The sequence below is a fragment of the Atractosteus spatula genome, chromosome 7 (assembly GCF_055471065.1).
Source record: "Atractosteus spatula isolate fAtrSpa1 chromosome 7, fAtrSpa1.hap1, whole genome shotgun sequence".
NCBI lineage: Eukaryota > Metazoa > Chordata > Actinopteri > Semionotiformes > Lepisosteidae > Atractosteus > Atractosteus spatula.
In genome coordinates, this window is record NC_142712.1 from 7500968 (window position 1) to 7518099 (window position 17132).

The 17132-nt window shown below is 40.9% G+C and overlaps 2 protein-coding genes across 2 annotated transcripts in view; one reads left to right on the forward strand and one right to left on the reverse strand.

Annotated features, from left to right (window-relative positions):
• Positions 1–9000, forward strand: part of LOC148830346 (uncharacterized) — a 40715-nt gene extending 31715 nt beyond the window's left edge. Inside the window, exons 15-22 of the mRNA XM_088921979.1 lie at positions 80–112; positions 522–631; positions 1150–1276; positions 1879–2006; positions 2108–2231; positions 4759–4917; positions 5440–5599; positions 7400–9000. Of these exons, the coding sequence (XP_088778105.1) occupies positions 80–112; positions 522–631; positions 1150–1276; positions 1879–2006; positions 2108–2231; positions 4759–4917; positions 5440–5599; positions 7400–7488 (930 nt within the window). The 3' untranslated portion in view covers positions 7489–9000. The remainder of the gene's footprint in view (positions 1–79; positions 113–521; positions 632–1149; positions 1277–1878; positions 2007–2107; positions 2232–4758; positions 4918–5439; positions 5600–7399) is intronic.
• Positions 9001–9814: 814 nt separating this feature from the next.
• riox2 (ribosomal oxygenase 2) lies at positions 9815–16313 on the reverse strand. Its single transcript, XM_088921207.1, has 10 exons — positions 16279–16313; positions 15045–15463; positions 14347–14466; positions 13909–14037; positions 12995–13098; positions 12136–12238; positions 11097–11262; positions 10905–10993; positions 10507–10620; positions 9815–10050 (listed from the first exon to the last, which is right to left on the reverse strand). The coding sequence occupies exons 2-10, from the start codon at positions 15459–15461 to the stop codon at positions 9892–9894; spliced, it is 1401 nt and encodes a 466-aa protein (XP_088777333.1). The 5' UTR covers positions 15462–15463; positions 16279–16313; the 3' UTR covers positions 9815–9891.
• Between the last annotated feature and the right edge of the window lie 819 nt (positions 16314–17132).

Genomic DNA, 17132 nt, shown 5'->3' on the forward strand with positions numbered 1-17132 from the left:
GTCTTTAAATTCAGTATAAAGTACTACAATTTCTAGATTTTTTTTATATACAACATTATAACCTATTATTTCTTTTCAGGAGCCCCTAGGCAGTGGAGAATCCCATTCCTTGGTATGTATCGTGTCTCCAAAAAGGAAAAACAAATGCTGAACTTTTCTGGCACAAAATTCTCCATTTCCAAAAGTTCTTGACAAAACCTATCCCTCCTCAGTACTGTGACAGTTTAACTACCGGGATACAAATTTTATTTTTGCCCTTTTGAATTGAATGATTCTTTTTCGGTGAACTAGATGGCCCGTTCTGCTTCAGAATTTTTTTAATTTAAATCTTAATTTAGGATGGCATGTTTTACTCCAAATGTGAGGTCCAAGAGGAGACATACTGATGACGTGAGGTGACATGCTACAACAACTCGCAATCGTACAGTTTACAAGGAATGGGAAATTAGAAGCATAAGAACCCAAGAGAGGAGGCTGTTTGGCCCATCTGTAAATCAAGGGTCCGTCTGTTTGTCTTCCAGCTCCGAGCCTACAGGGAGCCTCATTACCGCGGCAACAGCGTGGAGTTCGAGTCGGAGGTGCTGGACTGCACTTCCTTTGCTCCAAAATCATTCCGCGTGATTCGGGGACGGTGAGTTTCGGAGATTACAGCAAAGCAAACGCACACTTACAACCTACTTTTTTAGCAGAGAAAAATAGAACAAGGCATTTATTTTCAAGGTCTTAGCTATGAAAACCGCCGTGTAACAGCTCCATAAAGTTATGTTCTACATTCATAACCTATCCCTTCTACTCCCTTGTTAAATACAGTCATGACCCACTTATACATTTGCAAAGCAATTTACAACTTTTGTAGGATGTTGCTATTTTAGACAAAATGACCTAGGATGACTCATCAATTTCCTGAGCATTTTACCCAGCAAGCTGTGAAGGATACAGGCAATAGTAACTGTGTGAATGAATAGTAATTGTTTAGAAAGCCCTAATAAAACAGAGGATTTTGAAGGATGTTTTTGGGGAGCAGTGATGTATTGTACAAGTTACACTAAGTGTGAAAGAAGCTTGTTTCAGGGTGTGCTACAGTATGCAAGTTCTTCATGACCCTAACTCTGTGCATTCAGTGACTCTTAACTCATTGCATTTTGCCAGCTGGCTGCTTTTTGATGAAGAGGGCTTTGCTGGGAACCAGTTTGTGCTGGAAGAAGGTCTTTACCCTGATCTCACTTCCTGCGGGTGTGTGGCTAACTCCATTAAATCTCTGAAGTCCATTCAGTATGTAAGTCAATAAGCTCTAGCGAGCACTTTCCTGGCTCATAATTCTATAGTACATATAGTTCATAATTATATAGTACATTCAGAATCCAGCCATCCATTTTCTAACCACTTTTTCCAATTCAGAGTTGTAGGGACAGCTGGAGTCTATCCCAGCAGGCAGTGGGCACAAGGCAGGGTACACCCTGGACAGGACGCCAGTCCATCACAGGGCAGACACAGCGACTGACACACAGTCACACCAGGGCCAATTTTCCCAGAAGTCAGTTAACCTCCCTGTATGTTGTTGGGCTGTGGGAGGAAATTGGAGCACTTGGAAGAAATCCACACAAACACAGGGAGAACATATAATAATAATAATAATAATAATAATAATAGCACCCCAGGTCCAGAATTGAACCCAGGGCCCCAGTGCTGCGAGGCAGCAGTGCTGATCACTGTGCCACCCTACATTCAGAATATACTTTATAAAAGCCGATTGTAATGGACAGCTCAGGGATTTCCTTTACTTTCTTCGATTAAACAAAGACAAAAATCAGTTAAGAGCAAATTTTGCTTTGTATACTGTACTGACCAAATTCTCTCCTTCTCTTTTCCATTCCTCAGACTTTTACAGAAGCCTCCATAAGTCTCTTTTCTCGGGATTCATTTGAAGGCCAAGAGATGGTTCTGGAGAAATCTGTGTCCAGCATGAACAACTTCTTCACACAGTCTGTCAGAGTCAACAGTGGACTGTGAGCAATTCTCACCTCCCTGTGGTTTAATTTAACAATTAACATTGATGAACAGATGGATGGAGGAATTCATTTCTTCAGTTGTCATTTTCTTCCTCTAGGTGGATTGTGTATGAACATGCTAGCTTTAAGGGACGACAGATGTTGTTGAACTACGGAGACTTTGACTGCTGGAGTGACTATAGTGGCTGGAACACCATTGGCTCACTACAACCCCTAAAGCAGGTAGAAACTCCACCAAATCTCTTCCCTAGGCCTGCAGACTACAGCTTTTAGATATCATTAAGAGAAGGGTTATCTTGTCGTGATGCTAAGGCACTGAACTTAATTTGAAAAAATCCTGTGTTCTACAAACTGAATTGACATGAGCAGAATGAAATAATTTAGGAAACAGCACCTGGAAAACCTAAAACTATTGGAGTTTACTTTGGGGTTTACTAGAGACACTTCTGTGCGGAAAACAAAGCAAAACCTGGATCATAACATTCACATATTTCCTAAGACTGTTTGTTTAGCTATAAACAAAAAGAGCTATAAATTAAGTATATTAGAAGACCAGTCAAATCCTGAAACTTAAGTATGTGCTTTGACCAAAGTTGCCTACAGTTTGCGAACTTCACAACAAAAACAGATTACTTATCTGAATCAATACTGTTTTTGTGCATGTTTTTATAGACATTGCTGATACCTTGTCTTTTTTCACAAATGCATGGGAAGTAAATCAATAACCCCTTTTCTATATAATGGTTGTTCGTGAAACAGGACATCAGTCAGAAATTTAAACCAGAACAAATGGCAACACTTTTTAAAACAGCACACGTTTTTTTTTATTTTCAGAAAGAGCTAGGCAATAATCAGGTTACTGTATCTAAGGAAATGGGAACTATGTTCTTTTATCTGCATCAAAAACACTAATAACACCTAATAGAAACTGGAGAGATATCCCGTTAAGTCAGTTCAACCTGTTTTGATGTCCTGTCAACAGTAACAGTGATGTAAGCAGAGCAGCGCTCGTGCATTGTCATCAGGAACTGCTGTTACACCAGGGCTCAAAACCCAGGGAAGATGGGTTTTGAAAATGAAAATGAAAATGCCTGAACAAATGACTTGTCTCTTAGCAATGTAAAACAAGAAAGCTATGGTCAATAAGCTATGCCCATTAGACATAGTAAAAAAAACTGAACTGAGAAGGACTTTACTTATTTGCATGATAATATTTTCTATTACACATAGGTACATTTGAGTACCTTCAATACCTTGTTTAGCTCTCAGTCTGACCTGTTCTTGCTCCAGTTTTTTATTAATAACAAACTGGACCTTTTTGAGGACAGGCAGAGCAAAAAATATTATTCAAAGAAATATGAAAGAAAAGTCATAAATATTTTAAAAAAAAATAATAAATCATTACACATTATCATATTTTAAACTGAAACAATGGTAAGGATTTAAAAGTAGAGATTAAAACAAACAGTCCATACATTCAGCTACAGTTCACATTTTGTTGTGTGGACTGCTGCCTTGGGTCTGAAAAGGTAGTTCTTTTATGTGGGCCTGTGTCACAAGATCAATGTTTTTATCTGATTAACAGGTTTTCTCCAGTCCTCTGCCCAGACAAAGCATTTGTAGAAGTTTTTGTTTAATGCTGGTCAGGACTCCAGGCATGTTTGCTTTCCTATATTTTTGATCAAAGAAAGGTCAATAAAACATGAACTCATGAAAAAACAAAACACAATGAACCAGACTGCTCATGGTGTCCAACCACAGGACTGTTTTGCATGTGATTCAGATTTTTATCACCTAAGACTGAACAGGAGCTCAGCTTCCTATTATTCTCTGAGGATACTGTATTGCTGAGAGTCTGGACATGGTTTTCCTTCAGTTTATATTACTGATCTAATTAGAAATGAAAAAGGATATTATAATACCTCAAATTCTATATGTGAGTTTCTGACTACAGAAACGTTTCTCTTATTTTACTTTCCACATCGTCTAAAATCAGTTTTACATACATTCTGTATTACCATGCACGCGTTTTATAACTGCGCATTTTAATTTGACGGTGACCATGAGTCATTTAGAATGGCCTTTTCTGCAAAATGCCATCTAAATCAAGCAAGACAGCCTACTGGTTCAATCTAAAATCCCGTGCCTCTTGGGTTTAGTCTCCAGTTCCATCAGCTTTGTCAGTGTCACCTGGGCTGGTTCCGTTTTTTTTAGATGCCAGCTTGATGGGTTTATTTTTCTTTGAATCATTCAAGCTTAATTTAATCATGTAGTACAACAACATTCCTAGCCAAATAAAAGATTAATTTAAAAAGGCATAGCCTTAATGTTCATGTAATAGATAAAGAACACTGTGAAGACACTAAAAGGAAGCAATCTGTTTACATAGAATCCATCGTGCGTCAATTCTATTTCCTCAGTTAATTCAAATGTTTCTCTTGCCGTTAATTATTTTTCATTTGTAAAATCAACATGCTTTTAAGATACTGCAAGTCATTAATGCTGTGATCAGAAGGCACAAAACCTTAACAGCATCCTAGCTGTTTAATTTTAAAAGACTATAAACAGTGTTGTTAAATAATGAAGTGCTCATATTTTTCACAAACAGCTTAAAACAAGAAAACTAACACAACCCAATTTTAGATGAAAGGACTGGTGTTTCATTACAGAATTTTGTGCGCAGTAAACATGAAAACATTGCCAAGTACCAAGCTTGGTCACAGGCAAGCAAAACACTTTGTTCTCACAGCCTCAGCTTTACATTCGGGTGAAGAACCGTGCCCTGGGTACCCTGCTGACCGGCCCTGCTCTGGCAGAAGACTCCAGTCCGAGCAAGGTTTCCCTCAGCCCTGCCACCAGGACAGACAGTCAGGTGTGGAGCTTCAGACAGGGGCTGCTCAAGAGCAAGGTAGAGAAAACATTCTCGTCCCGACGTCACTTCGGCACTGGGACGCGTTCCCCATTTCCCACGAAAATACAGATCCAACTTGGTTCATGAATTACTCATGAACTGTACATGAACAGGAAATGGACATGCTTAAGATGACCTGCTAAATATATCGTCTGTTATAATCAACGTTTAATACCTAGTAAATTAGGTAATTATTAATACCTAATAATAAGCTTGTACTGCTTTTTCTTGCTTCTAGAATCCAAGTTGAGTAAGTTGCTTCATGTTATTGGTATTGCCAACAGGATAATTTTTCCCAGACTTTATCATCATTGTAATAAACAGCACTCGGATGAAATGGTTTCAAAAGTGTGTATCTTTATACCAATGGCGAGGTTAAATTATAAATAAATTAATTGAATGTGAAAGATTAGTATTAGCCGGCTTCTTTTAACATGCATTTTTATTTGAGCAAAATTCAATGTATCAAAGCATGAAGTGAAACAAGTCCAAAGGTCCTGCCTGTGTGTTTCTGGGCAGGTGTGCAAGGCGTGCCTGGCAGTGATTGGAGGGAAAGATACAGCTGGAGGTCGCGTGGCCCTGTGGCCGGAGCATGGCCGAGCTCATCAGAGGTGGCGGATCAATGAGAACGGGACGATATCCTCCCACCTCAAGCCGAGCCTGGTGCTGGACCTCAAAGGTAACGTGTTTCTCTCTGTTAAGAGGTTCTGGCTCATACCGAGCCTGGTGCTAGACCTTTAAGGAACTGTGCTTGTCTGCATAGAGGCTCTGGCTCAAGCCATGCCTGGTATTGGATCTCAAAGGTAACGTGTTTCTCTCTGCTAGAGGTTCTGGCTCATACCGAGCCTGGTGCTAGACCTCAAAGGTAACGTGCTGTGATCTGCTGGAGGTACAGCCCCTGGGGTGCACAGTATGCTTTCAACCTTCAGAGACAGAACCACAGTAGCACTAATATTGAAGATGAGAAATGATCATTTGAAGTCTGGCATTTTTATCTTCTATGTTGTATTGTTCCAGTTTCTCAGCTGTGTTCAGCCTCTCACTTGTTATGCATCAGCTTGGGAATACTCTGAAATGCACAATGTTTGAAGCAGTGCTAAATCCTTCCAATGCTCACAAACTTGTTGAGCTCAATCTTTTCTGAAGAGAACCTACTTTTTGTACAAAAACACCCTGACACTAAGTGCAGTATTCATCTTACTTGGGGTACTTATTAATATTACTTAGGGTCCATTTAATCAAATAATGGTGTGCTAATTGAGGCATCATAAAAATAAGCACTAGTATTATAGGGAATGTTGTCATGAGCCATCAAGAAATAATGATAAGGGTTCAGTGTGCAGCATGAATTGAAAACAGGTTTTGGCATTAAAATGGAGCACAATGTATGGAGTCGATCATTTGGAAAAGATTGAGTATAAGTATACATTTGTCAGTTTTCTTCTCGTCAGTGTAGCAAGTCTTCCATGTTTTCTTATAGACACTTCTGAAAGACAACATTAAAAAATGATTTCACTATACAATTAACAGTGATTCTTTATGGAAATCTGCCACTGTCTGCTCTTCATGCTACCCTCTGAAGTGTAATTGGATATTATACAGCTTACATTGCAAGAGGCTAGGAAACCAAGAACATACTGTACAGGGGTCCCTGTACTGTACTGGTGGTCCCCCAGGGGACGTTAAGAGAACTGACGTTAAGCAGGGAATCGTTCCCTCTTAGAAATAATGGAAAAAGCGGTTAAAGAAGACCGGGAGAACATAAATACTCCCCCTAGGGTGTTAACTGTGACACATTTCTCCATAAGATTCAGTGCGTTTCAGCAGTAATTTTACAATGGATGCGCTAAAACAATCAAGATAAAAGTTTGAGAGGGAACAAACGCACATGAGACTGAAAGACACAGCAGTGGGAGAGGCAGGGTGCTGTACACGCACAAGATGGTGGTAGTGTGTCGCGTACCTAAAGTACACGCAAACATGACTGCAACAGGCAGCAAAATACTGTACTGTATGTTAAATAAGGATGTCTGATAAAGTATATGGAGTTTTACTCTATACAGTAACTTAACGAGCTACATACTCTGCTTGCGCTTGTCGACGTTTCTCTGGTCTTTGTGTTCAGCGGTCATAAAGTCAGGGCACAGAAGAGAAGTAAAAATGACTTAAACATCTTGAACACATGCGGTTATAATAATAATAATAATAATAATAATATATAATTATTTGTATACAATATTTTTGCAATGATTTGACTAGAAATTTGCCATTTTTTTACACTGTTTTTAAGGTAGGGTTTCACTTTTGGACATGAAGTCGGGGAATTTTTCCGGACACAGTCAGAAAAGTCAGTGGCGTACAAGTGAGGAGACCTGAAGTGGGGCAACACGTTGAGAGGGGTACACTCGACACAAATTGAACAGGCCTTCAATACTTCATACTTAGCTTTACGTTTCTGTTTTCTTCCTCTTTGTTTCAGGTGGGAAGGGCTACGATAAGGATCACCTGGTTGTCAATGAGTTTACGGCTGATCACCCTACGCAGTACTGGGACATCGAAGTAGTGTAGAGGAAGCTGGAGAGATCTGGCAGGAATGCCTCAGGGGTCCAGAGCAAAGGATAAGAGGAAATGGACTTGTGCTTTTAAGAGGGTGATGTGCCTGATCAGGACTCTGACTCACAGCTCACTCTCAGCCCCGAAGAGGGTGAACTACACTTTCATCTGGCACACAAGTAACAAGCAAGAAGACACTCAATGCGAGGGCTGTCTGTCTGTCTGTTAATGTACTGGGAGCTTCAGACATCCCGTTACATAAGATTTCAATTTAATCTCAGGTTGCCAACAGTGGTATAGCACTGGCCTGCTCATTCAACTGGATGAAATGGAAAAAATAAATATAGATTTAATATGAATACAGTGGGGCAAAGACAGTAAATATTCATGCCTTTGAAGCACTGAGCCAACAGAGAACTGGGAGCAAATATAATAAATGATTTAGCTTTAGCAATAATTTAAATCATAGAACGATAGAACCTCATTAGTGATCAAGAAAAAATGGCTTAAGGCCTGCCCTATCCTCTCACTGTAAAAGGGCATAGTTTCTCATGTAGAAGCACATTCACTGATTTTGTGTTGTATTTTTTATCTACTGGACACTTGTACAAGAATTCAAAATTACACACTGGGGTGATTTAATATTTAGTTCTCTACTTCAGTACCATTTCTTGCTTGACTTCTTACCATGTAATACAATCTTACCATGACTCTTGCTTTTGTACCCATTAATACAGCAGGGAATTTAATCTAATTTTACTTGGATCCTTCCTAACTCCATTACAAATATAAAAGCAAATCTGCACTGCAAAAGGGTGCATTTCCCCTCAATGAGTTCCTGCTCTTTCATACACATAAAAAAAACTTTAGCATCCAGTACTTAACCTCAAATGCTAGAATTAGCAGGCATCTCCAAGCATGGCTCTGGAGTATTGAGTTAAAAACTGGTCGCAATTTATAGTTTTATGAGTTACGTCAATGAAAGGAGAGGAAAAAAATGTTCGTACAAGCTATGTCAGACCCCAGAATTAAAAAAAAAAAACAACCGACCATGTCAAACAACCAAAGCAACTTTTTGCTTGCTAGGGGAAAATTCAAAAACCTAAAGAGGGTCAGTTCACTGGATTCAAAACTGTATTAAAAATTAAATGTACTGCATTCAGAAATAGACATAAATATTACAAAATTGTGTAATGTCTGTATATAATTGAAATGATTACATGTACAGTAATACAAGCTGTTAATATGTAATGTTCTTTATATAATGTAGAGCTTCATTTTTTAAGTAAGAGAAACCTCGTATAAGCTCTCTGTAGAATTGCCTAAATCTTGCAACAAGCTGAAACCCAACCAGAGAAACGGTTGTTGTGACCACAGATGTATGTGCCTCAGAACTGTTATTAGTACAAGCCACCTTAACTGTATATCAGTGTTATTATGCTGTTGTGTGGAAAATAGCCTTACAGGATATGTACATAGAATGCAAACATGTATTTGTTTTAAATATATATATATTTTAATTGCAAAGTTTTCATGACATTTTATCCTTTTGCATTATTACAGGACACCATGTTGAGCCACTAGGCAGATCAACCTTCAGTTATGTTACTCTGCAACTCAGCCCACTGAAGCTTAGCAGGTGTGAGCCTGGTCAGTACCTGGATGGGAAAGCTAAGGTTGCTGCTGGTAGAGATGTAAGTGGGACCAGCAGGGGGCGTTCACCCTGCAAACTGTGTGGTCCTGATTGTACATGGTCACTGAAAATCCCAGGGTATTTCTCCAAAAGAGTAGAGGTGTTACTCTGGCCAAATTTCCCCCTGGCTTTTATCAATCATGGCCTCCTAATAATCCCCATCCTTGAACTGGCTTCATCACTCTGTTCTCCTCCTCACTGATAGCTGATATGTGGGGAGAGTACTGGTGCACTGTGGCTGCCGTCACATCATCCAGGAGGAGCTGCACACTGGTGGTGGCGGAGGGAAGTCCCCATTACCTGTAAAGCGCTTTCAGTGAAGTGTCCAGAAAAAGTGCTATATATATATGTTAGAAATTAATCATTTCTAATGGAACTGGTCTGCCTGTGTGTGAATTATCTTAAATTAATACATTATGTAAGATAATTACATAATGTATTATGTAAAAATAAGACAGTTTAAGTTGGAGAACTTTATACTCGAATATACAGTAGGTCCCTGTAGTAACCCATCATAGTGTTTTTCCATAAAATACAAAGTAGGCATCTAAAGGAACATGGAAATATTGAAGGAAAAAATCCTGACAAGAAAATCTTTTGGCTATGACATTTTCTCAAAGCCTGAAAAAGTTTCCATAGGCTGAAACACTGCATTTAAGCCTTTATTTTCAGAACATAATTAGCCTCTCATTCAGAAACGGTACAGTACAGTTTGTTGCGTTCTGTTAGCTCACAAGTACCAGGCCTTCTGCCCAGAGCGCCAGGGCCAGGCTGCATCTGTCGGCCTCCTGATCCAGCAGGAGCTCAGAGACGGGGACTGACTCGCTGTTCAGCAGCTGCCTCAGAGCTTTCAGGTGTGTCAAGGGGAAACGCAGGCCCTGAGCCTGGAAAAGACACAGACAGAGAACCAGTGCCGCTGAGCCAGTGAACGCCAGCACGAGGAACACTTCAACATACACCACTAAGTCTTGAACTTTTAGCTCTTGAAAACTTGTAGGTTTCCAATTTATTTTCTGGACCAGATTCTTAGGGGCAATGTGTTAAAACTCAGCAGACAAAGGCTTTGTGAAGTTCTTTTCAAGGAACAGAGACATATTCCTTATCTGCGAGTTCACATTCAGTTTTATACAGACCACGTTTGAATCGACGAGGTGCGTTTAAAACGGGTTCGCTTATTTCTTACATAATGGTAACTGCAACGACCTCTACCTGTAGGACAGCAGAAACGAAAGACTACGGCAACGCTCTAGCCTTGGGGAGCAGCGGGGAGAGTCAGGTGCGTTCTCAAACCCTCGCTTTCCCTCAAAGGGGGGTCAGATTCCCAGCTGGTCAGGACTCACCTGGCAGGCAGCTTCACTGTCCATCAGCTCGTCCTGCTGCTCTCCCATCATGTGCGTCTCCCTGCTGTTCCTCAGGGAATGCAACACAAACACCACCAGCTCGGTCGACTCGTCCTGCAAGGGGGGACGGGGGATGGATCAGAGCGAGGAGCCATCACTCACGGCAAGATCTCCCCTTACACTGCTAGCATTAATCAATGTCGAAATCTTGCCTGCGATCTCATGCGTGGGCAACTCTAGTACCTGGCTACATGCCACATGACTTTCATACAGCTGTGTCCTGGTTTGCTTCCCCTTAACCCTGTCTCATTAATGAAGAAAACACACGTAGCTACTCAGCCAGTCCATGCTGTACTCGATGGCCTCCATCCGCCTCCACTGTCCCCCAGCACACTTACTGTCCTCTCCCGACTAGGCTCCACGGAGAGAAGGATGTGGTCCTTAAACCGGAGCCTCACAGTATCCTCCAGTTTGGGCATCTTCCCAGCTGCGACACCCAGAGAATGTGAGAGGAATTCAATCCAGAAGGACAGTCGGACATGTACTGACAGTCAAGGGGTACAGGGCCTACACGCCAAGATGAAACCAACCTGGCATCACCTCGGAGCCATCCTCCAGAAAAGGGGGCAGCCTGCTGGAGATGAAATCTCTCTTCATGTCCGCAGACCTCAGTTCCTGCCCTTCCTCCATCTTGTCTGCGAGTCGTCGGACAAACCCCGCCAACTGCTTGACCGTGGAATTGGATGAGTTTACATCCTGCATGAGTAATGGCAACAACAAAACATGAACACAGTAAAGCCCATTCAAAATCTAATAACATCTGGGCTGCACAGCGCTGCATTGTAAGTACACAAAGGATATGACAGGCATTCAAAACTTCTTACTGTATCTAGCTGAGTGATGTTCTTTTCCCAACCAAAGAGATCCGAGTTCTCTTATTGGTAGAGAAGAAGTCAAGACAAAGCAAGCTTTACAATGATGAAATCATGCGTGTTCTACACCGTTGTATCAAAGGGTTTTATGCTGTTAGCAAAGCAATACATGAAGAAAGCTTCCCATTCGCCTAATGATGAACACAACTCATAAATCAAGGGATAAGCATCATGTGGGCTGCTCATACATATTGAGTTATACATTACCTATCTGTTATTGAATATTTTTAGGTTACCAGACATATGTGGTTAGAAAACACAGGTAATAAATGAAAATAAACAGACCATTTCTGAGTACAAGAGTTAAGGTATTCCTAACAGTCGGAGAAGATTCAAAAGCGGGAAATAAAGCATGAGGACTTAAAAAACCCAGTGAACTATAGTAACAAAACTACATAATAAAAGTAGAACAGAAACACCAACTTAATTGCAGACTGAGCTATAATTACTAACACCCACCGCAAAACCTAATGTCCATTAGAGCTCATTACTTTAGGTATGATATATCAAAATGGTGTTAAAAACAATAAAATGAATAAAAAATAATAAAATGCTACAAATGTTATTACATTAATCTCAGACAGCTATTTTTCATTGCTCAAATTTTGAAGGAGGCAGCACTCAGAAGAACAGTACTGGACTGTACTTTTGCAGACTTCTTGCAGATTGCCGGTTGCATTCTGGGAGACTGCCTTACCATCAGTAGTTTCCTGGGCAAGCCGGCTCTCATGGGGATCTCGGTCCTCATAGCATCAAACAAGAAGCCAGGAAACACATCCAGCAGGAAATCTCCCCAAGACCTGGGACAGAAACAAGTCAGTAGATGAGGCCTGCTGTATAATAGACATGCACTATCTTAAGTTGTCACGTGATACTAAAATGGCCCATTCAATGGATTTGAAGAAAAGACAAGATCAGAAGACAGAGGCAAGTGCTGTAATTTACACAGTTCTGTAATCACTCATTTCCCCTTTTCTTTCTACTGCAGTATTACATAACCACAAGAATAAGAACTGAGCAATACCATGATGTGAGATGCGAACAGTGTGCATGACGTGCAAAGAACTTTTTAAGGTTGTGGTCTGGTTAACATGCCAATTCTTAATGTAATCTTTAATTAAGGCTGTTTTAGAAATTCTTTTTCCATCACACGGCAAATGATACACCCGGAACACATGTATTTAAAAAAAAACTGACCTTTTTTATGGACATTTCCTTCAGCTGGCACTGCTGGTTTGATACAGCTAAGTACAGTACTGTAGCATCTGCGGTCAGTTTGAGAAGCACCATGTCTTAGGACAAGGCTACCCTCTAGTGGCCCTCTAAAGAATAACTATCATTTTGACACTTAACACTTCTGCTGGAATAGCACATTGCTGGACAAGGTGAAGAGGCTCATTCAGGATGTGGAGGGGGACCTCAAAAGACCTAAAACCCTAATCTGGATTTTTAATAGCATATTTTTAAAGGGAATCACACATGTGGCTCTACACATTACTTGGAAAAACTCTATGCGACTGAAAAGGCTTCAAAGAAGGGAGACAAAATGTTCATACATGTTCTGGTACGTGCTAATGGTTATGTGGGTTGAATATTCAACTCCAGCAGGGGTATCAGCCTGATGAATTGTGCCTCTTGGGAAATACAGCAGATCTCCTGCCTGGGAAGAGGAGAAAAACAAACACCGTCTTTAAAGAGGCTGATGAATTCTGCCAAACCATTACCAAGTTTTGACAAAACACAAGCTTTAGCAAAGCTTCAGACTTCGAGGAATGCCAAGCAACATATTGGAATATTGAGAAATGCCAAGCAAATGCAAATTAATGATGAATTTTGAACTGGCGATTGTTTATTATACTCCCAAACGAACTGCCAGTGGTTTAAAATTCGACTTATTCAGCTTATGGCTAAGTCTCATTTGCTGCACAAGAAAAATAGGAAACAGTAGACAAGCTCCTCTGAGATGCCCATCTGTCAGAGCCATTGCTCTTCTGACACACTGCAAGCTCCAGAGTGCCTGACATCACTGCCAACTTGCAGGAGCCCAGCAGGGGACAGGAGCTGCTGTTTCTCTGAGAACCGAGACAACCCTGGTTGTGCCAATAGTGCACCACCACTTAGGCAAGAGAAATATGTGACAAATAAATATGGGTCACAGGGCTCAGTGTCCGCTCTGAATGGGTGCTGCAACAAAATAACTTTTGAAACAAGTACTGTACTAACAACTTCTTTCTCGCACTTGATCTGTGATGCTTAGTTCCGAATGCACCATTCAGCTGGGGTCTCATTTAGTGCAGAACGCAATCAATTGGAAACAATTCTTCAACACTGCCTGTGTGGGGATTTATGTCCTTCACAACAGAGACTGGCTTAACTCAAATGAAACTTTCTACAAAAAATTGACTTTTCTATCAAATGCAGAGGGTAATTTCTTCCTTTATTTTATCCATCAAGCTTCTCGTCTGTTCACCTTGAGTGTGAACTCGTGTGTGGGGCTGCCAATCTGCTCTTCGGCCTCCAGGCTGTACTCACGGGCCAGGGGCACTGTGGGCTTATACAGGCGCCAGTGCTTCTCTCCTTCCAGCTGCAGAATGAACACCTACAGAGAGAAACGGGTGACTCAAGATGAGTCTGTTCTGCGAGCCGCTGCACAGGAATAGAGAAATTCACACAGTTGTGCTAACTTTCCATCCCCAGTTTCTAGACTTAAATCGCCCGAAGAGACGGGGCTTAAAATTAATAGAATTAAAAGAGACAAATTTCAGTTTATCAAAGCATGCTTGCAATTTTCAGTAGAAGGTTTTGACAAACTCTGGATACAAACTGGATAGCTTGAGCCAATTTGCAAAAATGCCAGGTGAACCCACGTCTGCCCCCATTAAAATACACAGCCGAAACAAAGCCATACCTCAACATCATCGTAATGTGGCGGCAGCCCCTGAGACCCCTCTGGGGTGATGTACACGTTTGACCCCACCAGAGAGCCAAAATAGCACTCCAGCTGCTCCTGAATCTTCCACAGCTCATCCTGAATCACACACACACAAACAACAACAACAACAACAACAACAAAAACAGCCTTCAGAAAAGATCCAAGACTAAGAACACAGATCTCAAATGCTTCAAATGCTTTACACTAACCCACAAAAGTCAATTGTTTCTTCAAGACCAATTATCCCACACATTAAACAGTATGTAGAGCAGAGATATGCAGCTACAGTCCCTGGTCCTTTAGATAAGATAAGATCACTTTATTAGCCATATACAATTTCTTGCATTAGGAATTTGTCTTTTCGCATACCCCAACTTGCTCTCCATGAGAGACAGACACATAGACAGGGAGAGAAGCTTGGGGTCAGAGCGCAGGGTCAGCCATTGTACAGCGCCTCTGGAGCAGTTGGGGTTAAGGGCCTTGCTCAGGGGCCCAATGGAGTAGGATTCCTCTGCCGGCCGCGGGATACGAACCGGCAACCTTCCAGCCACAGGTGCAGATCCTGAGCCACAGAGTCACCGCTCCGCTTTAGGTTGACTAGATATATTTTTGCATTATGCAACTTTTTAATGTCCACAAACTGAACTGGTGAAGGAAATTCAGCGTCTCCTCACGTTAAACCTCTGGGGTTGATGGAACTGGATCGTGGCCTTCTTCTTCTCCAAGTCCTTCCTCAGCTGGCTGTAGCTGGCCCTGCCCTCTTTGTTCAAGACGTGTTTCTTGCCGCCGGCGGCGCGGCAGACGTTGACGTCCCTGCCGTACGCGATGCCCCGGCTGCAGAGCTCCTTCAGGTCCGAGAGCCGGAAGAGGGACGGGTAACGGGCGGCCAGAGCCGGGTCGCTCCTCTGCAGAAGCAGGGGTCGCCGCTCCCAGTGATCCCGGAAAAATTCCTGGACCCCGAGCGGAGAGATGAGGCTCTGGAACAGGCTGGCCGGGCTGTCGAAGCAGAAAGGGGAAGGACTGTCCGGCTTGCTGCGCTTAGGTGGCACGTCCGCCTCAGACCTCTTTGGCGTTTTCCCTTTCTTTGGCATACCTGGCCAGACAGACAGATCCCACAAGCCTGTAGTCTTATAACCTAGAGAAACAGAGCCTTTGTACAACACCCCACATCCCAGTTTAAATGAAGACTACAATGCGACAGTGTATCTCTGTGGAAAATAGTTTGCAATCAAAATTAAGTCTTTAATTTCTAGCGGCACCGATTTCATTAAACGACATTGAATGGCTTTAGAATTTAAATACTGCTTCTAGATCAAGAGCTTCGGCATGACCTCACCCAAGACATAAATACAGAGCTAACGAGGATTAACCACCTGCAACAGAAACATTTTTTTTTGGTAGAAACGAATCTGCTTTGTCCAACCTGCAACTCATTTTACCCATTTATAAAAAACGCAGAAAAAGAGATTACTTTGTACTGGTTATATCTTTTTCGAGACATTACTAAAACTAATAAAATACACAATAAAATAAAAAAAAATGTTAAAATCTCTTGGTAATGGAGATTTTACTTTAAATACATTCTGGCCTTCCAGATTGTTTTGCAATGCAGAAAGCTCATGTCTGCAGCCTAGTAGGAGACTGTGGTTAAAATCTTCACACAGCTAACTTTAACCTCTGTCCCTGTCAACATCTCATGTGTCAATTATTATATTTCAGTAAGGCGCATTACTGTTTTTGTAAAAGCGAACGTCTTAACACATCAATGTTTTATTTGCTTAATTATCAATGAAAGCTGCTAATAATTCTGTGAAAACGAATTCAAATATTAAAACAAAACGTGATCTTAGACACTACGTATCATTCATTTAAACCTTCCAAAAAGTAAATATGAAAATCCTTGCTTACTTGCAGCTTAAGCAGCAGACACACGTGGATACACTATGTCTCAAAGAAAGTCGTCTGTCAGGAAACAAGGCAGTTGAGATAAAGGTTCCGCACCGTATCCATCATTCAGTCTTTATCTTTTTTATTAAAGACATTAACCCAGTAACACTGGAATCACACATGATTAATAATTCTTGAAGAAAAATAAACCTTCTGAATAACTAGGTTATATTTGCAAGTGGAACTAAAAGAATTTGCTTGTTTACTACAATACATTCAAAGTGCACTGAAGACAAACGTGTCAATCAAGGAATAAATTGATTTACATTTTTATGCAAGTGACAATGAAAATAGCTAGCACTGGACTGAAACAAAAACAAGAACAAGGAGTTCAGTTTTAGTAACATGAGCCAAACAAGCATCTCCTTACCTACAAATCTTCTTTCTTATGTACCTAAGGCCACAATTTAAAAACACCTAATTTAATGCATAACTGACTAATAATTGGACATGTATAAACAATACTGTACACAACAGTGGGAAACAAGTTATAAATTGTGATAAAAAAACTCCTTTTAAAGTGAGTAAGTAATAAATAACTAATGAGGAAGGTGCCTAATATTACTCAAGAAACAGGGAAAGCCTAGACATTTTTTATGGAACTTTTAGATCTCAAATGTCTATCCTAGTTTCTGTAAGCTCTAGTGTTTTCTGGGTTTTGTAACACCTGAGCTTCCAGTTGCATAGTTGATCTAATTACCTGCATAACTGTAATATGTCTAACCAGGCTTCAAAGTGTTTGAAAGGTCACTGTAATTCACTGTAATGTAGGGAACGTTTTGAGTCGACTTTTGCTTAATTGACAAAACAGATTA

Bases quoted from the DNA above. Each gene is read 5' to 3' on its own strand.
- riox2 (XM_088921207.1), bottom strand. From the start codon at position 15,461: ATGCCAAAGAAAGGGAAAACGCCAAAGAGGTCTGAGGCGGACGTGCCA. The intron at 14,467-15,044 runs GTGAGGAGACGC...TGTGTGATTCAG, and splicing joins ATCAACCCCAGAGGTTTAAC to GATGAGCTGTGGAAGATTCA. The intron at 10,621-10,904 runs GTAAGTGTGCTG...CCCCCCTTGCAG, and splicing joins AGCCTAGTCGGGAGAGGACA to GACGAGTCGACCGAGCTGGT.